General features: G+C 57.8%; 1 protein-coding gene across 1 annotated transcript; it reads right to left on the bottom strand.

Moving 5' to 3' along the window:
- Positions 1 to 41: 41 nt before the first annotated feature.
- On the bottom strand, positions 42 to 4,434 carry WDR38 (WD repeat domain 38). The gene is made up of 9 exons (XM_045846098.1): positions 4,351 to 4,434; positions 3,771 to 3,891; positions 2,230 to 2,346; positions 1,874 to 1,971; positions 1,436 to 1,516; positions 1,138 to 1,269; positions 863 to 1,012; positions 415 to 462; positions 42 to 308 (listed from the first exon to the last, which is right to left on the bottom strand). The coding sequence occupies exons 1-9, from the start codon at positions 4,417 to 4,419 to the stop codon at positions 234 to 236; spliced, it is 891 nt and encodes a 296-aa protein (XP_045702054.1). The 5' UTR covers positions 4,420 to 4,434; the 3' UTR covers positions 42 to 233.
- Between the last annotated feature and the right edge of the window lie 19,890 nt (positions 4,435 to 24,324).

The raw sequence follows: 24,324 nt of genomic DNA, 5'->3' as shown, positions 1-24,324 counted from the left end.
TAGCTGTTTGAATCTGGTGCGGGGTGTGACGGTGCTGGCCTCAAGGATCTGTTGGGTGCTGTGTTACCATTACTTGGGCCTGTGGCGTGGAACTGCCCTGACTGCCCTTTCTGCCCCCCACATGCGCCCTGGGCAGGAGGGGCAGCAGTGGGATGTCTAGGAGCCGCGTGTGGCAGTGTTACACAGTAGTAGGCGCTGGGTGATTGGGTCACGTGGCGGGGCTGGTGTCTGGTCTAGTCAGCAGCTCCAGACACTAAGAGTTTCCCGTCTGGGGTGAAGGCACAGGTGTGGGCCACATCCAGGGCTCCCTGCCGGAAACACATCGTTGGCCTCTGGGAATTCAAGTCCCGCCTACCTCCGGCTTCCTGGCACACGTTCCCCTGTGCCCTTGGGTGCTGCAGCCACGGGCCTTACCTTCAGGGTCTCAATGCACTTTCCCGTGTTGCAGTCCCAGACTTTGACCTGGAAATAAAAAGCAGAAAGGCAGGGAGGCCTCACAACACAAGCGTTTTTGACATCACTTTGGGGGTGAGTCCTAGCCACCATCTTAGGCTCTTAACGTCTGGGTTTGTTTATGAGGTATATTTAACATACCTAGCGTAACACCTGATAACACTGAGTGCAGTACGGTCTTTCCCCTGAAGCTGCTGGAGTCGTAGACATGTTACTAACATTTGGGCTAGCACAGACCGTAGTGCCAGGCACTGTGTATAGGAGTGGCTGACACCCGGGCCCCACCTTCGGCACTTTCCTATTCAGGGGGAATTGGGATGTGGTCCTTTTCTAGACAGTGCTGAGAGGACTTGTGTAAGTGGGATTTGGGGGGTCGGAGTTGGCCAGAAGGAGGGGCCTATAGGGTTACCATTTTGGAGTAGCCAGCGCTGGCCAGCTGCAGCCCGTCCGGGGAGAAAGCTATGCTCTTCACCCAGGTGATGTGGCCCTTGAGCTGGACCAGCGGGCTTCTGGTAGAGGGTTTCCAGATGTGGATGGTCTTGTCCCAGGATCCAGATGCCTGGACAGCAGATAGCTCTGTTTGGGGCCTGCATGCTCACTGGACCCCACAATGGCCCATGACCCTCCAACTTGTCTTGTGGCCAGCAAGAGGCCAGACCAGAACGCAGGGCAGCCCCAGCTCACCAGGAGGCCGGCTGCTGAGTAGCACAGGCAGCTGATGTTGCCAGTGTGACCCTTCAGCTCCTGGTGGGAGATTGCTGGGGTCCCTGCCCGAAGGTCCCAGATATGAATGGTGGAGTCCCAGGAGCCAGTGGCCTGCAGACAGCTGCTGCCGTGAGCACGAACCAGCAAGCCCATGCCCGCCCTCCCAGTTCCTAGGCTGGGCGGGCTCAGAAAGCTGCACCATGTCGCCAAGCCCTGCTGAAGCATCCTACAGATGAGGGGCCTGAGGCGGGGCCTGGGCAGAGGTGGCATGGCTCACCAGACAGTCTGAGTTGGGTGCGAAGTCACTGCTCTGGATGGAGTCTCGGTGCCCTGCTAAGTGGCGCAGCATCTGGCCAGACTGAAGGTGCAAGCCTTGAGCTTCGGGGCGCAGCCCAGAAGCCTCGGTGCAGGGTTCTAGGCCTCAGATGGGTCAGACCCAGGCTCCCCTTTGGGGGGCTGCCTGGGTAACGAGGCATAAGACAGGGTCTGGGAGACTTCCCCACGCTTAAAAGGAGAGGGCAGTAGAGGCAAGGGGAACCTCATGAGCACGAGGTGTGGTGGAAGGCGCGAGTAGGTAGCTGCAGCCAGATGCGAGGTGTCTTGGGTGCCAGGTGTGGGCACAGGCAGTGGGGGATACTGGGGGTGACCTTTCTGGAGCCAGTGTGGAGGGTGTCTCATCAAGATCTCAGGCTCTCTGGCTGCCCCTCCACGGTACCTGCACCTCCCAGAGTGTCACCCGCTTGTCCCAGCCACCCGATGCCAGCTGCTTGCAGTCAGGACTGAAGCTGACTGTTTCCACACTCCGCTGGTGACCTGCAAGGTGGCACAGTGCGGAAGGGAACCCAGGCCTGGCTGCTTGGCTCCAAATCCCATCTACCTTACTCACCCTTCCTCCCAGATTTTTTTTTTTTTTAATTAAATCCTGACCAGAGGAAAATACTCACTGGCTTTAGAGAGAAACATCAATAGGTTACCTCGAGTGTGTGCCCCAACCAGCGAGCGAACCCACAGCCTTTTGGAGCACAGGACGACACTTCCACCGAGCCACCCAACCAGGGCCAGCCCGCTCACCCTTTAATATCTGCAGACACTTAGCTTCTGCCACGTCCCACAGGCGGATGGTGCAGTCGCCGGAGGTGCTGGCGAAGAGGCGGCCATCCGGGGAGAAGCGGCAGAACTTCACGGGGCCTGCGGCAGGTGCCCAGGGTCAGAGAACAGCACTGCCCCACCTCTGGCCCTTCCGCTCACTGACACCTGCTAATTTCCCCAGTCTCGCAGCCTGCCTCCCTTGTCCTCACTCCCTTCTAACCCTCGCCATCCACCTGGGAGTTCCTGGAATACCCAACCTCCATTTGCCCATCCGCAAAATCAATACCCAATCAAATGCAGGCACCGCTCAGAAACTCCTTAACAACCTAGCATAGGTTCATTGCCTCCTTTGTGTCCCCGGGTTTTCCTATTATAGCATTAATCAATATGCCCAGTAATTAACCAGCGTTTTCCCCTTGTCTCCTTAATCATAAATTATACCTACTGAGTCCTTTATCGAGTGCTAGGCACTTAGCATTATTCCATCCTGCAGGGTGGCGACCACCACCCCCATTGTAAGGAGGAAGAAACAGCTTGGAGAGGTGTCGTGACACAGTCACAGTCACAATAGCGGGTAAAACCTAGATGAGCCTTAGAGACGTGCTACGGGAAGTAAGCCGGTCACCAGGAGGAACCCTGCGAGACTCCACTTACACAAGGTACTTAGAGTCGCCAGTTCATGGAGACAGAGCAGGATGGGGTTGCCAGGGGCTGGGGGGAGGGGGTGTTTAATAGGAACAGAGTTTCAGTTTTGCAAGATGAGTTCTGGAGACCGGTTGCTCAGCCATATGAACATACATAAGAGTACACTTGAAAATGGGTAAGACAGTAAATATGTGTATTTTTAAACTTTTTTTTTTTTAAGTAGGACCTGAGCCCTGGCTGATGTGGCTCAGTGGGCCGAGTGCCCGCCTGCGGGTGCAGAGGTTGCTGGTTGGACTCCCAGTCAGGGCACGTGCCTGGGTTGTGGGCCCAGGTCCTGGTTGGGGGCGTGAGAGGCAACTGATTGCTGTTTCTCTTGCACATAATGTTTCTCTCTTGCACATAATGTTTCTCTCTTTCTCTCTCTTTTCCCTTCTCTCTAAAAATAAAATGTTGTTTTTAATTTTTTTTAAAGATGTTATTTTTAGAGGGGAAGGGTGGGAGAAAGGAAGAAAAACATCAGTGTGAGGTTGCCCTTCATGCACCCCCTACTGGGGACCTAACCTGCAACCCAGGCACATGCCCTAAACTGGGAATTGAACCAGTGACCCTCTGATTCACAGGCCAGCACTCCATCCGCTGAGCAGCACCGGCCGGGACAATGAAGTCCCTTTTTAAAAAGTAGGGTCGAGTCCAGGTCTGCCAGAGTCAGAGGCCTGTGGCCCCAGGGATCAGGTCCTGTCGCCGTGCCCTCCTGCCCCAGCCTCGCCCAGGCAGTCTTGCACGGATGCCCAGTTCAGACACTGGAGGTCACTATGGTAATGTCTGCAAAATGCCAGAGCATGGGCCGCAGCTTCCCCATGCAGGCTGAGGAGCCCCACCTGTGTGGCCACCCAGCTTCCACAGCAGATGCCCACTCTGGGTTTTCCAGCCGTAGACACAGCCGTCCTCGGAGGCCGTGAGCAGCGTCTGGCCATCCGGGGAGAAGGCGGAGAAGGTGACCTGGAACAAAGCACAAGAGCAGTCCCACTGTGGGACCAGAAGTCCTCGCCTGTCCATTCTTGACCCCTGGCCCCTGGGTCATTCCTAAACACGCCCCCTGGAGCCTGGGGTTGGAGCCATGGCTTCACTCTACAGCCCGGCCCAGACCCCAGGAACCACTGCGCATTCAGAGCCGAGAGCCCTCCCCAGAGCCCTGTGAAACTGGCACCTGAAGCTCAGCTCTGACACCAGAGGCTGGAGCCTCTTCTAGAACCAGATTCTGAGCCAAGAGTCCATTCTAGAGCTGGAGCCCAGAACCAGGAGCTCATTTTAAAGCCAGAGTCCAAAGAACATTGGAGCCAGACAGAAGTGTGGGCCCTCTCTGGCACCCGAGCTTAGAACCTGGCACCCATTCGGGGGCTGGAGTTCCGCCATAGGGAGCCAGGGGCCTACAGTCTGGGCAGAGGCTGCTGGCCTCACCTCGCCACGGTGCCGGCGGAAGAATTTCACTCTCCCCACTGCCAGAATCCCTGGGGCCCTACTGTTCATGGGCCCGCGGCCAGCCAGCCCCAGGGGGTGGCAGTGTCCCTCCTAGGCAGGCGCTGGTGGGGCCGCGGGCCCGGACTTAGGGCAGGGGAAAAGGGGAAGGGGGAAACTGTTTACTACTGGTCTCCATGGCAATCGAGGCGGGGCACGCAGCCGCTGTGGGGTCTCTGCGAAGCCAAGCTAGAAGACTTGACTGGGAGAGTTCTTAGCTCGTGGGAGGTGGGGCCCGCAGCCGGCCGGCGGCTCCTGCTGCGGAGCAAGGCTGTGCGCCCAGTGGCCACGAGAGGGCACACCAGACCCACAGAGCGCAACTTCTCTCCCGCTGCTCTGAGCCACGCTCAGGGCCAACAGTTTGCAAAGAACTCAGACCCCTCCGAGGTGAGTCTGTTTCTCCATCTGCATAATGGGGAGGACCATCCCAGCCCCCAAGCACTCCAGGCTCCGGCAGAGCGTAGAGCCTGACACCGGGTATGTGCCCTGGAACCAAGACCCTTCTCTCTAGGAGGCTGAAGAGCTTCCAAGGAGATGGTGCCCACCTTTGCACTCCGGGATGTGGGGCAGAGGAAGTGTGGGTGAAGCAGGGGGCACTGAGAGGTGGAGTCACTGCTGCTAACATTCCTAGCAGCACAGAGTGTGCCCACTGAGGCTGAGGAGCCTTGGAGAAAGGCCCCGGGGGCTGTTGTGATGCTTGTTGGCTAGTTCAAACTGACAGTGGAAAGGACAGGACCTGGTTTCAATGACCACTTTACAGATGAGGAAACTGAACCCCAGCAAAGGGGGGCACGTGTCCAAGGTCACCCAGCCCACAGGAAAAGAACTGGGACTTCATCCCTTGTATGTCTGACTCTGGGGGCCCATGTTGGCACCACCTGCCATGAGTTCTGGGGGCTTTGCAGCAGATGCCCAGGGCCCTGACTCCTGGGACGTCTTGGAAGCTGAGGTCCTGACAGGGGAGCTTTGGCCCTGCCGCCCAGCTCCTCCATGGCAGAGCTGGGGCCGGGACCTAGTTCCCCTCCCTACAGCTGGATGGGGACACGACTAAGACACCCTCCACTCCGCTGTCCAGTGGATCCCAGAGTCCCTGGGGGTGGGGGTGGGGGTGGGGCAGCTGGGCTTTGGGAGCTTCAAACTTGAGGGTTCCCAGTGGTGACTCACGCCCCTCCCCCCAGACCTCCTTGCCAGAAACCCTTCTCACGGATTCCCCCCGAGCTCCAGCTCTATTTTAGGTTCCAGACAGTCTGGCGGGAGAGGGGGTGACAATGGTGGCTTTGAGGCAGCTCCACCCCCATTCTAAGTCCCAGAGGTCCCTGAACTGACTCCTCAGGGACCCATCTGAGTTAGGCCTGTAGGGACACCCCTCACCCCCAGACGTGGGTCCCAGACAGAGTGCTTCCACAGCCGGCTCCCCAGGCCCTCTCTCCCGCTCTCTGCTCAGGCGCCCCCAGCCCACTCCCCCCCGCCCGGCATTTCTTCAGCCACCTGGTTGTTCCTACTCCACCTGGAGAATGCAGCCCACCGCTCCCCGAGCGCTCTAGGCAGGCCTTGTCCTCCAGGCCCAGCAACTGCTCGGCCAGCAGAGGTTAGAATGTTTCTTCTCCACCCAGGAGCCTCCGGTCGGAACCACTCACCACGAATTCCAGGGGTCTCAGGGGTTCAAGCGTCATGCCCACCTCTCCCGCCTCATCCTGCCACTGTCCCCTGCTCCCGCCTTGCTCTCTGAACTCAGCCACGAGGTTGTTTTCTTCAATTCCTCCATCCCAGGCCTCCGCACATGGGGTTCCCCACCCTCCTGGCCTATGTCTGCCTTCCGACCGGGTTCAACTAACAGCCCCTCCCCACCCCAGACCCAGTCAGAGCTCCTGCCCGAGGTGGAACGCTAGAGCCACAGGTTAGGATGAAACCTGGGCTCTAGCGACGACCAGCTCTGCAACCTTGGCCAGGCCACCTGATCACGCAGTGTCTTGGTTTCCTCGTCTGTAAAATAGGGGCGCTCAGAGTGGCTGCCCCCTGAGGAGTCGGTGAGACGGTGCCTGTCGGCGTCACCTGGGGTGCAGTCCGTGCTCCGAGAAGGCTGGAGCTGCGATACCCCCCTTAGTCCCTTTAGCTTAGAGCCCAGACACAAACGCCCTTTGCCAGGCTCCCCTAAAGTGGCCCAGGGCCCAGGGCCCGGGTGCACTTCATGGGAGGGCCTGTGGATCGGGGGCCATCAGCAAACGATCGGGGGCTTGGCGCTATGGGACATGGGTTCGAGTCTCACCTAGTACTTTCCAGCTGCGTGACTGTATGAGGCAAGTCACCTCCCCTCTCCGAATGTCCGGTTTTCTCTTTCAAGTGGCCATTACCCATGGCAGTTTCGGAGGGAACCAAGGAGCCTGCAAAGGCAGCTGCTTTGAGGAAATGAAGAGAGCAAGGCTGGTCCCAGGACCGTGGGTCACCTTCAGCAGAGGGAGTGAGAGTGGGACCCCCCTCCCCAGACAGTCTGGGCTGAGGGAGGGGAGAATGCGGCAGGCTTCCCAGAAGGAAAGGCCAGTCCAAGGGGCACCCTGCAGGGGCAGCCTGCGCTGGGCAGGAAGCCAGACAGCCCCCCGATGATCGATGATCGACAGGCCCTCCACATCCCATGAGGGGTACCTGGGCCCTCCTATCTGGCTCGCGCCCCCTCTCCTGCCCCCTTCCCCACTCTTCCCTTCTTTGTCCCTGCCACCCCCATTCTGGGCAGTTAGCGGATTGGGCAGTGCCAGGGCTGGGATGCACTCCCCAGGAAGCAGAGAAAGCTGCTGGGCAGCCGGAGAGCTGGCAGGGAGCAGAGAGGTGGAGAGTCTGCCCGCCCCGTTTCTGCCAGCTGTTCAGCTGCCAACCCCAGCCCCCGACGCTGCCGCCCTAAAACATGCCTGTTTCCTAAAATCTGCCCCCCCCCCACTCTTTTTTGGCTGAGCAATCTCCAGTATGGTTTTGGTTACTCGCCACCTGAAAGGCTTCGTCTAAAACATCTCTGATTTCCAGAGCTGGTCCCTTAGTGTTATGCCTTTGGGACTTCCTCTCTGGGATTCCCCTGCACACCTAGACCCTAGCTTCCCAGGGTGATAATGCCCTCAGGTCTCTGCTTTCCCCTCCACCTGGCCCCTCGGTCTTGGGAGGCACTTTGATGTCACCGTCCCTCCTGCAGCGGAGAGGCCGGAACCGGAAACGTGCTCTCTGTACGGCGCGACAAGGGCCAAGCTGACAGGCGCTGTCATTTCCAGTTTTCTGGACTCTCAGTCTCTAGTAATGCCACCCACATTACGAGAGGCATTCAGGTTTTCAACAGTTACACTATTCTGGTGACTCACTGAATTTGCAGTGCGAGCCTTTTCCCATGAACTACTGTCTGGCACACTCTCTCCCCCCCATCTGGTAATTGCACAATGAATTCTTCGGAAACTCAGGCAAGACCTTACATTATGCTGGTTAAATGTCATCTTCTTGGCTCCCATCCAGCCGTCTGGTCTAGAAAGCATGAGTCCGGCCTCTGTGGCACAAAGCATTGATTCTGTGCCGTGGCGGCTGCGAATCTGATGACCAGGCCTTCTGTGTTCTCCATCCAAATTGTGAAAACGGTGATCAATGGGACAAGGGTGAGCACAGAAGCCCGTGGTCTGTCACTAGAGACTGCCAGTTATTCTCACGTTTTTTTGCGCCCATCCCCACCCATCAGGATCACGGACTCACCGTGGGTGGGGCAGGAGAGCGATGAACTTCTACCGCAAGCAAGGCTCTTTGGTTGCAAATGACAGGGGCCTCAGTGGCCAAAAGGGGGCTCCGGGTCCTTGGTGAGCTTGACATTGGCCTAGTGAGTGGAGGGCTGGGTGTCTTTATTGGCAGTCCTGGTAAGCGCTGGGCTTCTACTCCCACCTGCAGCCTCCTCTGTTAATCACGCAGGGATCCCCAGGTCCGTTGAAAACCTGCCGTGCACCTGTGGGTCCTGGAGCCCGACCGCTGCATTCCAGTCGGGCTCCACTGCCCACCAGCTACCTGCTCTGTGCTTCCCTTTCCTGCGTCTTCAGTGAGGGCAGTGACTGCTTCCCACCTTGCAGGGTTTGCCCTGGGAAAGGAGTTACTGTAGGCAAAGCATCTGGCACAGAGTCAGGACTCCTTGCTGGCCAGCCATGTCATCGAAGTGTCATTACGTGGCGGGTCCACGTTTTCCCACTCAGCCCCGAAGACAGGAAGCACTGACAGCTGTATCTGGACTGGGCACGGTTGCTGGGTTATTAGAGACGAGACGCAGGGGTGACGAGGTTCGATTTCTGGGACCCTGTCGGCACTTCTGGTCGCCACTTGTTTTCTGAGCACTTGGACCGCTGCCAAATGACCTGTGCTGACCTTGTTGGGCAGTCAGTGTCAGGCCAGCCAGCCCGTGACCACTGGGTTCACATTTTCTCATAGCCTGGGACCATGGTGCTTTTCTTCTCTCCTGGCTTCTGGGCCGCTCTTACGATGTCAGAGTCCCGCCTTCTCCTCTGGCTCTCTTGGGGCACAATTTGCTAGACCCAGGAACTTGGTTTTATTTATTTACCTTATGATATTTTTAGCATAAAAGACTCTTTTTTTGTTTGGGTAGCAAAGTGACCCGACGCCAGAAGAAACCCGAGAAGCTCAGGGGGCCTGACCTCCACCCACTGTCCTCAGCGTGGGCCCGTGGCCCGGTGCCTGCGTTCCCAGCTCTGGTTCAGGGGCTCGAGCCCACAGGTCCCTCGGGCCTCTCCCCCGTGACTTTCACAGAGAAGGAGAGGTCTCTGAGGCCTGGGACGAGCACCAGGGAGGTCCGGAACACCGACCCTCCCGATGCCAGGCCCAGGTTAGGGTGCTGTCAGACCCCACCCCAGCCCGTCCCCTCCTCTTCCTCCCCCCCTCCTTCCCTCTTCCTGTTTTGTCCTCCACCCCCACTACCCCCTTCCACTCGGATCGCGCCCTCTTGTTCCTGCCCAGTCCTGCCCCTCCACCCCGCTGAGCCTGCCACCGGCACTCTGGGGGGCTTGGGGCGGAGGAACGGGACCTTCGGGCGGTCAGGGAGGTTTTCTGGGAGGAGACTGTGGGCTTCTAGGCCCCAGAATTGAAAAAGTATCTGCGGACACAAAACAGGGAGAAGGTAGACTGGGAGGCAGGAATAGGATTTGCAGGCGCTGGGACACCTGGGGGCAGGGGTCATCTATGGGAAACCGGAATGAGACACTGAGGAGAGGTGCCTGGGACGGAGGCCTTGAATGCTGGGCTGAGGGGCTTGGGTTGCGTTCTTTGGGCAGCAGTTCTCAAAGTGTATGACCCAGAACCCAGAGGGTGCAAGAAGGAACCTCAGAGCTCCTTGAGGGTGAAAGGTCGGGGGGAGGAGCACCAGTGGCAAGTTCTGGGCCGCCCTGCCCCAGCCAGAATGGCTCTGATTTCACAAGATGTACGGACTCTGCCGCCACAGGCGGTGCGCAGCCGCAAAGGGCGCTCGGCAAGGGCAAGCGGACAGCCCAGCGTGGGCTTTAGGAAGCGGGTGCTGGCTGCCAGAGAGGACGGACTGACCTCCAGGGGTCAAGTGGCCCACCAGGCCTCTGCAGAGGTTCTCCGGCCTCCTGACCTTTCCTTCCTAGGCCACCACCAGGAAGTAACAGTAATAATGATCGCCCGGCCATCACAGTGGCAGCAGGTGCCCTGCCTTGCAAACCCCATTACATCATCGCATCGGGTGGGCAGCGTGGAGATGCAGAAATAAATGGAGTGTGTGGGAGCAGAAGAGACTCAAAACTGGGCTTTCCCATCAGCCACAGTGGCAGAGCCAGGGCGCACACCCGGAGCCTGGTCTACCACAGGTGCCCGGCCCCTTGGGCAGCCCAGAGCAGGTGCAGGGCAGCTGCTGTGGGGCCTGATCCCAAGGGGGCCTCCTGCCTCCTCGGCACACCTGCCCTTCCAACTGTCTCCGCCACACCTGGCACCCACAGGCCTTGTGGAAATCCGATCGGCCTTGTGCTGCCCTCCAAGGAGACAGCTGGCAATGGGGGCAGGGACACGGGGTGGGGTGGGAAACAGAGCTCCAGCCAGGGGGCAGGAGCAGCTCTGGTAGCGCAGGGAGAGAACAGCAGGCTCCACCTGCTGTGTGGCCGTGAGCTCCTCGCCGGGCCTCTCTGGGCTCAGTGCTCTGAGCCCCCTGGCTCTCAGGCTCCAGGGTTAACTACAGGTCACTCATGGCCTCCTGGGCTCGCCCACTCCTGCCGGGAACAGCACCCCGGCTCCCACAGGTGCCGCCCTCACCAGCCCGCAGTGCTGACGGGCTGAGTGATCCGGGCCCAGGTCTTGGCTTCCTCGTCAAGTGGACAGGGTTGGGGCTGGGGTGCCCTGTAGGCAGACCCTCCCCTCCGTCTTCCACGTGGGGGCTGGGCACAGCAGCCCCACCCTGCCCCCAGGCCTGGACTTTCCTCAATGGCCATTTTGTGTTGTTGCCAGGGGACTGCTCTTTCCTCAGCCGCCACCACCCGGGGACCTCGTGATGAAAAATAAAGGACTCCTGTCAGCCCTGGGGGCCCCTGGGTCTGGGGCTGGTGGGGGAGAAGCGCCTTCCTTCAATCTGTCTGGGGCACTGTCCTTTCCTTCCCGTGGGGTGGGGGTGGGAGGCCTGTGTGGTCCTTTCCTCTCAGACTTGTGTCCCTTTCCAGAAGCTCCACCTGGACCTCGGCCCGGCGCCGCTCCCAGCTGTGTGGGCCCATTCGAGTCCCAGCAGGCCTCAGCCTCAGTTTCCCACTCTGTAATGGCTTAAGCACCTTCTAGAACGGGGTCCAAATGCTACCACTTGTTGGCCTTGTGCCAATAGGCCTCAGTTTCCTCATCTGAAAAATGGGAGTATTGATGGCCCCGGCTCCATGGGTAACTAAAGACATGGAGTCCGACAGCCCTGGGCTGCTTTACAGATGGGCGGTTTGGGGTGAGTCGCTTGATGCCACCAAGCCTCGGCTCTCCCCTCGGAAGAACAGAGACGGCAGTGGGGCTGCCACGGAGATTCCTGGTGGGAAATCTCTGGAGAGCTCACAGCCGTGGCACACGCTGGGCGCTCAGTGAGTGCTGGCTTCGAGAAACAGCTCGGGAGCAACAGGCGAGAAGGCCACACCCCCCAGAGCCCCCAGAACCAAGACTACCAGGGTTCCCAGGCGGCTGCCCCTCCCCCAGGCCCCCGGTGGGCCTGTTTTTGAGTTTTTCCCCACGAATCCGTGTTTGAAGTGTGTTCCTTAACTTCCAAATGCGTGGGGATTTTCTAGTTATCCTTTTTGTAACGTATTTCTGGATTGAATGCATGCGGTCACACCATGCTCCGAAGGACTTGAACCCTTTGCTTTATGCCCAGTTTGCGGCCACGGTTTGCCCACGTGGCGTTGCCCTTGCACAGCCTGTGCCTTCTGCCCGTGGGGCTGCAGGGCCGTGGGCGGGTCCGGCAGGTCCGGCTCCGTAATCTGGCTTCTCACTGGTGGTTCCCTTGCCTTTTCTGTCAGGCACCGAGGAAGAAACTGTTACAGTCTCTCTGCACAACGGTTGAGCTTATCTGTTTATCCTTGTGTTTCTTCCAACATTTATGTCACGGAATTTGAAGTTACTTTACTAGGTGCATATAATTTCAAAATTGCTAATTTTCCCAACAAATCAAACCTCTTGTCATTATAAAATGTCTTTATTTCCCCCTGGCTGGGTTGGCTTAGTTGGTTGGAGCGTTTTCCTGTATACCACAAGGTTGTGGGTTCGATCCCCAGTCAGAGCACATACTGAGGTTTTGGGTTCAATTCCCGGGCAGGGTGAGTCCAGGAGGCAACCAGTCAATGCTTCTCTTTCCCTCTCTTTGCCTCTCTCTCTACGATCAATGGAGATCCATTTCAAGCAATGATTTTGGCCTTAAAGTCTGTCTTGTTTGCTATGGACACAACAAACAAGCCTGGGGAGGAGCTGCGCCGGTCCTGACACCAGCCGGGTTGGGGGAGGGCCTGAGGCCTGTCAGGAGGAAGTAGTTTGTAGGGCATGGGACTTGGGGGTACAGAAGGCACCTAGGAGGGTGATCTCACCCACAGAGCCCCTCTCCAGTGCCCACTGGCACCAGGCCCAGGCCCACCTCTGGGCTGGGAAATCTGTCCCCTGCCACCCCTTAGGGCCCCAGGGAAACCGCTCAGGTCTACTCGGCCTGCAGGGGGAGCCAAGTGGGGGAGGCTTGGGGAGCCTGGTGCCCTTGGCTGGGCTGTCTCAGCTGCAGTCAGGCGGGTCTGTTGCCAGCTTCTACCCACACCTAACCAGGCTTCCAAGTTGTCATAACAGCCCTGTTGCTGAGCGCCTACTGGGTACCTGGCATGGAGTGCACCTGTGTCCTTTGAGTCACCGAATGCATCACTCACCCCACTGAACGGACGAGGAAAGTGTGGCTCAGAGGGGCAGGGACTCTGCTGAGCTCACGGCCAGATTGGAACCCCACCCCCTCGCGCCCCCAGAGTCTCAGCTTCCAGACTGCCGCTCTGTACCCTGCCCTTGGCCTTGGCGGTGTCCCTCCCCCAGCTCATCCTCCAGCCCCACAACTGACATTCTCCAGCTGCTTTTGCTCTCAGCATTCCCAGCTGCCAGCGTGCAGCCTCTGCCTCGGAACAGGCTGCTTTCCAGGCCACCCGCGGTTCCGTGTCCCTCGTGCCCACCCTGTGCCGCTCACCAAGGTGCTTCCAGGGCCTGGGGGCTGCTGGCCACCCTTGCCCTAGAGATCGTTAAATGGCTGGGCTTTGCCTCTGTTCCCGCTGATTTAATCCTTTAATCTCAGGCAGCTTTTCCAGAGCAAGAGCTCCCAGAAGGGTTTGGGGATAATTGCTGAGAATTTGCTGAACACTCACTAATTGCCAGGTACTGTGCCGAGTGGTGTTCTTGCGTCATCTCGTCTAATCAGCCGGTCAGAGCTGACCGTCCCTACTGTGCAGACGGGGAGACGGGCTCAGGGAGCTGAGGGGCGCTGTGCCCAAGCACCGCCACAGTGACATCCCGCATGTACCAGGCCCTTTGTGCCAGACACTGTTCCGAGCACTGCATGCATTTAATCCAAGCCCGTGACGTCAGTCTCACGAGCGATGAAACTGAGGCACAGAGGGCAACGAGTGGCCCAAGGCCACACACAGCCAGGAAGTGGTCGAGTCTGGGCTCTAACGCAGGGTCTGGCTGCAGAGCCCACCCTCAGGGCTTGTGGACCTCGAGGAGGTAGAGGTGGGATTTGAACCCAGGATCGGCTGCATCCAGGCTCCCGTCCTCCCCTAGACTCCCCTGGGAGGCGAGGAGCCAGGCCTCAGGCCGTGGGATGGCTCCCAGCACATCAGGGCAAAAACCGCAGCCGGGAAGCAGGCCAGCTTCCAGGCGGGCTCCGAGCTCCGGCCAAGTCCGCGGAAGTGGCTTTGGCCAGGACCCCTGAGGGGGTGGGGCGCTCCCCAAGGGTCTCTCCTCGGGGCAGGGCCCGGTCTCCCCCAGATGGCCCAGGAATTGGCAAGCATTTGTGTGTTCTTTGAGGTAATTACTGTTCCCGGCCTCTGACAGCTTCCAAGTTCTTACACAAATGTTTTAGATGAGCCTTGCAACCTCCTTAAAAAACAACAACAACAAATTTCTTACACATGAAATTCAGAAACACATTCAGAAATGACCTTTCTTTGTGTAACCTCCACGCTCTGGGGAAGTCATTGTGAAAGCCAGTGGCGAGCACCCAAGTTCACTGTGGAAGGAAACTTGGAATGAAAGCTGCCCTCAGGGCGAGTGGCTCAGAGCGCGAGTCCCAGAGTGAGACAGGCTCGTCCGCCCACCTGCGTGCCCCCAGATGCCACTTCACCTCTCTGAGCCTGGGGAGACATGTCACACCTGGGGAGTGGTGCGCTTAATACTACCAGGGGTGAAGCGGTCGCTGAAAAGCCCCCAATGCACCCAAGAATCTACAACTTGGGCCGGGCCCGCAGATAGGTGACGAGCCGTGTCCTGGTGACTAGCCTGGTTTCCTGGGAGGATGGGCGCCCTTGGCCCTGTCTGCGGGTCCTGTGCCTCAGCGGGGCCCCCCTTCCTTCTACTCGCTCACACTGAGGCAGTGCCCAGCTGGCAGCGCCCCGCCTGGGCTGCACTGAGAGTGGGCGTGTCACCACCTGTCACCAGTGCACGGAGCTGGCGAGCCCAAGGCACCTAGGGGAGCCGTTGCAGGGCTGGGGGCCGAGGTCCCAGGAGGCCAAGAGGCATGAGTTGGGAGGGGTGGCGGCAGGAGCAGGGGTCCACATCGCCCCCTACCCCGGCACATTTCATGTCACGGATGTGTCCCATGAGCAAGCCACAGCGGCCGCCCTTTGTCCCCCACACCTGTCCCATCTTGTTGGTGGCACCTCTTTCCACTTCTTGTGTCAACCAGAATCCAAGGGTTGTCCTCTCTGTCCCTTAGCTTCCACGTCCACTCAAACCCAAGTGTCTCCACCGCTGGACTCTGCAGTAGTTTTCTCAGGCGGCCATGGCAAGGCAGCAGCGGCTGGATGGCTTGAACAACAAAACCCACTCTCTCTCCATCCTGGAGCCTGGAAGTCTGAGGCCAGGGTTTCGCAGGGCTGGCTCCTGCTGAGGCCTCTCTCCTCGCGGCTAGGCGACGCCTCCCGGCTGTGTCCTCACAGGGTCCTTCCTGTGTGCTCGGCTCACCCTGATGTCTTCTCCTAAGGACACCAGCCACGCTGGGTTAGCGCCCACCCTAACGGCATCCTCCCACCTTAATTAGCTCCATAAAGACTCTGAATACATCACATCCTCAGGCACTGGAAGTGAAGGCTTCAACCTATGAATGTTGAGGGGACACAGTTCGGCCGCTGACTGTCTTGAATCTTCCGCCTTCCCTGCGCTCACGGCCTCACCATCGCGCTCCGACCGCCGAGTCGACTCGCTACTGCCCCCTCCAGTTCACTCTCTCCTGCAGGCGCCCCGGTCTGACGGTGGCAATCCCCTTTGCAAACTGCCCTGGCCTCCGGCAGCTCTCCCAGCCTGGGCTTGGCCTTCCCGCCCGCCCGCAGGCCCAGCACCCATCACACCACAACCGGGAGCTCACGACTCACTGAAGTCTGCTCTGGGCAGGGGCTGGTCGGCGCTCTCCAGGCGGTTTGTCTGGGTTGATCCTCAACAGCTCTGGGTGGAGGGAGGTGCTGTCACGATCTCTCCTTCATGGCTGAAGAAACTGGGGCCAGAGAGTAAACACCTTGCTCCAGGTCGCAGCTAAGACAGGGGTAAGGCGGCAGTCCATCCCGGGCAGCCTGGCTGTCCGTCCATACTCCAGACATCCGCACTCCAGGCACTGGGCTGTCCCAGCCTCTGCGCCTTCGCACAGCTGTTCCCTCTGCCTGGAATGCCTTTCCACCCCGTCTCTGCCTGGCCGCCTGCTATGTGTTCTTCCACACCCATCTCAAATGCCCTTTCCTTGGATGACAGCCTCTGCTCTGCACCAGGCCCACCCAGCTCTCGTTAGAGCACCAGTCACGGTTTGAAGGGACAGCTGTGACTGTGTCTGTCTCCTTGGGGACGGACACCAGATGCGATCCATCTCTGTATTCCCCCCACACGGGATGGGCCAGGCACGGGGGCAGACGGCCGTGAATGAATGAATGAATGAATGAATGAATGAACACTTCATCACATACACATTGAATGATGAAATCACCTGGGCATATCTTTGAGAACCGATTCCAATTCTTTATTAAAAGAGCCAGACGTTTCAAATCCCCTAAGTTCCTGCTTTTGGAGAAAAAGAAATGCAAAACCCAAACACCTGTAATGATTCTCTCACGGAAAGTCACCTCCTCCCCTCAGTTTTCATTCTGAGCCCACGGCAGGCTGCAGCCTTCCGGCCCTGGTCACAGACCCGCCCCACCCTGCGGGAGTAGGAGGAGGTTATCCAAGCTCCAGGGGCGGGGCCGGGGCGGGAAGCTGAAAAATAAAAGAGGGAAGGAAGTTCTTAGCGCCCCACGATTTCTTCTACAACCAAATAGTTGAAAATGTTGTTTTGTTTGAAAGAATAATAATAAAGCCTTTGTTTTAGTAAAAAAAAGACTCAGCCCCTTGTAGGTGATGCTCTTCACATCACTGAAAGAGATGGGCACCACCCAGAAAAAGACAGAGAGGAAAATAAGTTGACCACATCCCACTGCCCAGCCCTTCACACGAGTGTGTTCATCGAGCCCCGCGTAAGTGTGAGCTCTCTGCTGCGTGTGCACGCTCATCAGAAATCTCACCACCCGGAGGAAGTTCTTGAGATCGTCTTCCGGACCTCACGTCTGCCTCCTGTGACACACTGAGTCAGTTGCCTAGCCACTCACCGTGTGCTGAGTACCTACTGTGTGCCGGGCTCTGGCCGGGTCCTGGGAGTAAAGGATAGAACTCCCTCTGAGGGGCAGACTTTACTCAAGAAATGCCACATGTACTTATTTAGTTGTCACTGTGGCCAGCTCTGTGCAGAAGGTTGGTTCTCTGACCTAGCCAGTGTGGACAGGGAGGGCTTTCTGGAGGAGGTGATGGGCGGTGTGAAGGAAGAGGAGGCCTTACCCCGGGGAGACTGAGAAAGGACATGTCCAGCCAGAGGGCAAGACCTCTGGAGAAGGAATTCCAATGTGGCTACCACGGCTGCTCTCTCGTCCTCTCTTGCTGCAAAGATCAGATTCTGTTCTGCGTCGCCCCCTCCACCAACGTGTTTACTAACACACCCAGCAGATCCTGACGAGTCTGAGCCAATCCCTGGCTCCTCCTCTCCTTGCCAGGGGCTGGGGGCGGGGAGGGCACCGGGTCTGGCTCTGACTGAGGAGAGAAGGAGTGGTCTGCAGGGGGACTTCTGGGAAGAACCGGCCCATCTCTGTCCTGCCTCTGGACCCCAGGGATGCCATGAGATGTCTGGAATCGCTGCAGCCATTTCCACCCCGGAGGACGAGACCAACAACACAGAGGGCGGCCAAGCCGAAAGAGCAAGAATCTGGGTCCTTCATGATGTTATGCAGACTTCGGATAAACAACCCTGAGTGCCCTGCCCCGGACTTTCTGCTGTTGAAGTGACTTTGGATTGGGTTCTGGGAGCACCAGTCTCGTTGGAAGTGGGGGGGTGGTGAAGATTTTGTCCTGCGGTGATTGCGTAATGAGAGGAGCACATTTTTTGAAACCCGGGTTGTGGGTTTCCCCGGGGGGGTGGGGGGAATGGGGGCTGGCGCAGATGATGAGGGCGGAGCCAGAGCTTCATCCCTTAGACTGCCCTTCGGCCCCACGAAAGCCCACCAGCAGGAGCAGCCGCTAACCCCAGAGCCTATTTGCAGAGAGTAATGAATGGGGGGGGGTGCCCGGAGAAACGGTGGGAGAAATGGTCACGTGCCGGTCTGTGCCGAAGCCACGAGTCAGCCCCAGCTGTCCTCACGTTGCCCAGGCCCGTTTGATAGTCAACCAACTTTAGCGCCTCTTCCCAAGAGTCCCCTGCCTTGCTGGGGTGCACGGATTCTCTGCCACGTCCCTGGCTTCCCAATCACGGCTCTGGCTCGGTCCGTTTGTCCTGGCAGCGCTGTCCAAATTCATTTTACTGAAACACTATTCACAGACTGTAACGTTCATCCTCTTAACGTACACAATTCGGTGGTTTGTCGTAAAGTCACAAGCTTGTGTAACCATCATCACTACCTTATTCCAGAACGTTTTTGCCAGCCCAGCCAGAAACCCCAAACCCATCGGCAGTTGCGCCCCCGTCCTCACCTTCCCCCGCAGCCCCTGGAGGCCACCGGCCTTCCTGCCTGGATAGGTCTGCCTGGATGACCCCGTGGCCTGTGAACCACACGACACGTGGCTCTCGTGCCCGGCCTCCCTTCCGCACCATGCGCCGCGTCAGGTTGTGTCCTACACCAGGACGAGGGCCACTGCGTCCTCCTGCTACACACGGCACTCCCCCTCGCTTTGCGTATACACGGTTTCGTAGAAACAAACCATCCGATGCCTGTGGTGCATCGTATTTTTTTACACAATCAAGTATCAAAGACATCTCTCTGTGTTCCTGCAGATCCGCACAACCCTTTTTCATGTCTGCAGAATAAATGATGCGGCTAAAAACAATCAGTGAGTCTGGAGCCCCGCGCTCCAGCGCGCAGGCCGGGGGAGGGCAGACTGGTCCCCTCTGGGTGGGCCTCCACACACTTCCAGCTTTTCGTGAGTACACACGGCGAAGCGAGCATGCCGTGGGTACAGTTCCTCGCAGTAAAGTCCTGGATGTGGCTGCCGTCCAAATGGTGTGCGTGCTTACTTTTCTTTAACCCTCACCCGAGAACATTTGTTCGTTGCTTCTAGAGAAAGAGGACGGGAGAGAGAGAGAAATCAGTGTGAGAGAGAAGCACCGATTGGTTGCCTCCTATTTACACCTGGACCGGGGATGGTTCATGCCCAGAACCAGAACCAGGATCAGGGTTCAGTCCCTGATCCCACCACCTGGGGAAGTGCCCTGACCAGGAATCAAACCTGCAAACTTTCGGCCACGGGTTGACACTCCAACCAACTGAGCCACACCAGCCAGCTATTTTTTTAAAATATTTTTTAAAGATTTTATTTATTTATCTTTAGAGAGGGAAGGGAGGGAGAAGGAGAGAGAGAGAGAGAGAGGGAGAGAGAGGGGGGGAGAGAGAGAGAGAAACATCAATGTGCGGTTGCTGGGGGTCATGGCCTGCAACCCAGGAATGTGCCCTGACTGGGAATCAAACCTGCGATGCTTTGGTTCGCAGCCTGCACTCAATCCACTGAGCTACGCCAGCCAGGGATAAAATTGATTTTAAAGAGAGAGAGAATAAAAAACACTGACTTAATGTTCTACTCATCCATGTATTCATTAGTTGCTTCTCATATGTGCCCTGACTGGAATTCAAACCCATGGCCTTGGGCTGTGTTGGGACAATGCTCTAACCAACTGAGCTACCTGGCTGGGGCTAGATGTAACATTACATTGACATTCAATTTCCTGATTTTGCTCATTGTACTGTGGTTCTGTGAATGCCCATGTTCTCAGGAAGTAGACACTGAGGTCTTTAGAGGGAAAGGGGCATCATGTCTGCCACTTCCCCTCAAATGGTTTAGGAAAAAAGGCACCCAGATAGAATGAAAAGGCACATGTCCCAAAACGTGACTAATCGGTGAATCTGGGGAGAGAGTATATGGGAATCCTTTGTGCTATTCTTGTAACTTTTCTGTAACTTCAACATTACGTCAATGGAAAAAGTTGAACAGAAAAAAAGAAAGAAGAAAACCTGTTTGGATGCTTTTCTTTAAAGAAGCTATTTTCCCTCAAGGAACTCATTCAGATGGCTGTGTCTTCAACAAGCCCGGACTCTTCCTTAGTGACTTCGGCAGAGATGCTAATCTTGCGGAAACAGACCGAGGTTTGTTCATGAGATCCTCGCTCCCTGGCTGTGCAGTGCAGGGTGAGGCTCGACCACCGCCCCTTCCTGCCAGACTCATTGACCACGTCCATCCAGTGCACACGCCCGCCGCGCCCTATCCGAATCCCCAAGGCTCATCCCCACACCGGGCCAGAGCGAGAGTGCAGGGTCCGACTTTGTAAACTGGGAGATCGAAATATCGGGGGAATAGCGAGAGCTGGGAACTGAGAGGGAACGGGGAGGAGCCCCACTGGCCTCCGGTGGGGCAGGGACCCTCGTGCATGCCTGGACCCTGGGCGAAAAGGCTCTGCACACAGCAGTGCCTGGAAGCCTCCGCCCCGTGTCTCGCTGACAAAGGGATTCGTCTTGCAATGGGCAACCAGGAGAGAGAGGAGGGAAAGTCCCCGCCCTGCAGGGGCAACTCGGGACTGATCCCACCAGCGTGGTTCGGGGTGAGCGGGGTGACGGCTCCACTGAGCTGCACTCGGTGCTCATTGGAAATTCTCCAGCTCCTTCCAGTTGGGCAAGCTGCTCACCAAATGCAGTGAGGTCTCGGGGCTGTCCCTCCAATCTCCATCTGATCTTGTGAGTCTGGGCACCGGCTTTCAGTCTGACTTTCCAGACGTCCTCCAATCCTCACATCTTGGTCCTTTTTTTTTTAAACAGAATCTGTTTGGTTTTTTTTTTTAAGACTTATTTATTTATTTTTTTAGAGAGGGAAGGGAGGGAGAAAGAGAGAGAGAGAGAGAAACATCAATGTGCGGTTGCTGGGGGCCGTGGCCTGCAACCCTGGCATGTGCCCTGACTGGGAATCGAACCTGCGATACTTTGGTTTGCAGCCCGTGCTCAGTCCACTGAGCTACGCCAGCCAGGAAAATCACATCTTGGTTCTTAAAGATCCTCAGGCCGATGGGGTTTGTGGTTGGGGTATTTGGAAGTGAGTGGCCATGGATGAAACTGGGAGGGCCAGCGGAGGCCTTGAATGTCAGCCCTGGGAGCACGGTTCGATCCTCAGAGCCACGGGCGGGGCCACGGGACAGCGACCGGTGAAGGAGCGAAATGGCCAGGTTTTCATTCTCAGATTCAGTCTAGCAGCTGAAGTGGGGGATCAGAGGGTGGCGAGAAGCAGAGAGATCAGTGTGGTGACTGGCACAGAAAGCCAGGCAAAAACCAGAGTGAGAAGGGTTATCTAGATTTTGCCCTAAAACAACATAGAAATGGCGAATTTAGCATCCATCCCACCACCCGAGCTTCTCATTCTCACGGCAGACGTGGCTACTCGCTCAGTGTCCGCCCTGGGTCTGGTGCGTAGCTGCCAACGACAGCCGCTCCCAGCCCATCTGAGCAGGCACACGGCGTGAAAGAAATTTGCCCTCGCTGCTCTCCGCTATAGAAGGCAAAGAGAGTCGTCAGTTTCGTGGTTACACTTGGGTTCGCTGGCGATTCACGTTGGGGCTCCCCCAGCCTGAGGCCCGGGGATGGGAGCGAGGGGGAGGCCCCACATTTGCCTTTGAGGCCCCTTTCAGTCACCGGGCCTCACCTGTTGTGTGCCCTCTGTCCGCATTTTTGCCGAGAGCTTTTTCATGCCCATTGTCTCGTTTCCACCCACCACATTCCTGGGAGGGCGAGGTTGTCATCCCCATTCTACAGATGGGGAAGTTGAGGTCGGAGGCTTCAAGCAGGTGGCAGGACCAGGACTCAAACCGAGGATCCGTCTGGCTCCAAAAGCCCCGGCTCCTTCCAGCAGGAGCTCGTGCGCACTGAACCAGCGGCCTGCACTTGTCAGGGCCTCATGCAGAAAAGCCCGAACAGGTTGGGGCTGACATCTCGGTAACAATGACTTTCCCTGCCGATAGAAATCCCCGGCTTAAAAAGACCTGGGAAACTTGACTTCTGAATCACCCTTATCTAATCCACTCCGTGCTGAGCTGTGGAAAAGGGAGGCTCTGGGCCCTGGGTGGGGCTGGGGTGGGGGCCGGCTGAGGGGTGCCGCACAAATGGTGAGGGGCGGAGGCCTCTGGCAGTGGGAGAGAATAAAGTTTCTGTCCTCGCGCAGTTGGAATGAGGGCCCTGGAGCCAAGCAGCCAGGGCCGGGGAGGGGCCAGACAACCTTTGGCACGTGAAATGCCACCCCGTGCTCATGGCAGATAATTCTCGGTAGTAATTCATCCCCCGGCAGGCGTGCATCCTGAAAGCCCCATCTGTTCCCGCCTCACAGGGTCCCTGCTGGAATGTGGGGGGTCGGGAGGCTGGCCCCAGACGTAGGCAGAGTTCAGACTGGCCTGGGTGAGCAGGGCAGCGTCTGGGCGCTGCCTGGGGCAGAGGGAGCCTTTGTGCTCTGGGCCAGGAGCCCACCCACGCCTGCCGTCGCTCCCCTGCGGAGAAACAGCTGACACACGCCCTCGCTCTCTCTGCTTCCTCTTCTGGGACAGCCCGGGCGATGGAGCTTTCCTGGGTGCAGCCTGGCATCTGACCGCCCCACCCCTCCCGCGTCACACCTGGGGTGTTCCTTCTGAGCCGCAGGAGCCCGAGGGGCAGGAGCCCGAGAGGGGCAGGAGCCCTCGACCTCAAATGCATGGCAAAACCTCCTGGGGGGCATTTTTTAAAACACAGCAGCTCTCACTCCTTGTCCTGGTGACTCCCGGGCAGGGCACCTTTTAAAGGTTTTACTTATTTACTTTTAGAGAGAGGGGAAGGGAAGGAGAAAGAGGAGAGAAACATCAGTGTGTGGTTGCTTCTTATCTGCCCCCGCACTGGAGACCTGGCCTGCAACCCAGGCATGTGCCCTGACAGTGAATTGAACCAGCAACCCTTTGGTTCACAGGCCCACACTCAGTCCACTGAGCTATACCAGCCAGGGCCGGCAGGGAACCTTTTAAATCAATCGCAGTGACTCCAGCTGGAGGCGGGCTTGGGAACCACTGATGTGATGTTTTGAGAGGCTAGTGCTGTAGCTCAGCCACCACCAGCCCAGAACATGTGATGGAGCAGTTGGTGCCTCAGTTTCCCCATTTGTAAGGTCCGGACAGCAACAGAGCCTCCGTCATGGGTATTGGGAGGGCTCTGTGAGATAGTGCCGAGAAGACTGGGCCCCGCAGCTGGCCTGGAGCACTCGCTCAGATGCTACAATATCCGAGAGAGTTCCCCTGGCTAGTTATGGCTGTTTCTTCCCTTCTCATTGTAGCCAAGGGGAGATTTTAGGGCTTGACATCTCAGGGAGGATGTCAGAAGGGTGGAGAGGAGTCCCCTTTGAGGACCACAGCACTGGAGGTGACCAGAGGGGGCTCTGCTCCCACATGGAGGCGTGTTGGGAGGTGTCCGTCTCTCCGTGGCTCCTGTGGCTCCAAGAGAAGCCCACGCTCCTTAGCAAGGCACGTGGGGCCCCTCCGGGTCCTCCGCTCCACAGGGCCACCATGCGGAGGTGGTGGCCCCCAGGCTCCCCCACCTCCCAGCAAGGTCTCAGCAGAGGGGTGAGACCTGCTCAGCTCGGCACCCCTGTGGCCGGCACAGGGGTGACAGTCATGTTGGATCGCCCACAGTGCGTGACATGGACTGCCAGGGGAACTGGAGGAGTGCAGGACCAGTCACAATGCCAGCAGTGGCTACAGCTTCCTGGGTGCCCTCAGCGCGCTGGCCATCCCCCTCGGGGTTTACAAAGCCGCACAAGTATTGCCATGGCCCCCTCTGGCAGGGAACGCCGTGGGCCAGGTTGCTAAGGGTGAGAGAGAACTCCATCCGGTCCCCAAACCCAGTGAACTCTGTAGCCTCTGGCCTCTGCCAGCCACTGAGCGGCCTTGAACCCTGACCTGAGGCGCAGAGCTGCGTGCCTGTCGAGTCCGGCACCGTGTGCACTGCTATTGCCACAGATGACAGAAAGGCCACCGCATTCTCTGCTGAGCCAGTTGCTGGGTGTTCTCATTTCCACAGAACTGCAGGGTGGAGAAAGTCACCAGGAATATCCTGCCTGCTCCCAGCCTTCACGATCCGAGACTGCATTCTAGAGTTTTCCACATGGAACCCGACTTATGGACGACCTCGACACATACGCTGCACAAAAAAAGGAACCTCAAAGGAGGTCTGTATGCAAATAACTCAGGTTTGGGGAACACGGACGAAGTGATGCTCAAGGGGCCCCCCCAATGCCATGATGCCCTTTTCCAGGAAAGCATTTCTTCCCCTCGCCCCCCTCTCCCTCAGGGAGCAAGCGTAGGTCCGCCCTCCCTCTCTGCACAGGCGAAGGGGGCGCTGCAGGGCAGCGTCTGAACGTCTTGGGAATGGGAGCGAGTCACTTCTCCTCGGCCCGGGAGGGTCAGGTTTGCGGCCGGACTTGGGTTCTTCCGCCCTCGTTCACTATTCAGATCACTTTCCAGCAACAGTGAGGTGACAAGGCCAAGTCTCATGGCGAACTAAATATTTTTAAAAAGTTGTTGATTGTCTGTGTTCGGATAAGGACTGTAGCCCGTGGCATTTAGTCAAAGGTCTTAAATCAAGC

The sequence above is a fragment of the Phyllostomus hastatus genome, unplaced genomic scaffold (genome assembly GCF_019186645.2).
Source record: "Phyllostomus hastatus isolate PE091 unplaced genomic scaffold, TTU_PhHast_1.1 phas_contig_495, whole genome shotgun sequence".
NCBI lineage: Eukaryota > Metazoa > Chordata > Mammalia > Chiroptera > Phyllostomidae > Phyllostomus > Phyllostomus hastatus.
This window is presented reverse-complemented; position numbering and strand designations above follow the sequence as displayed.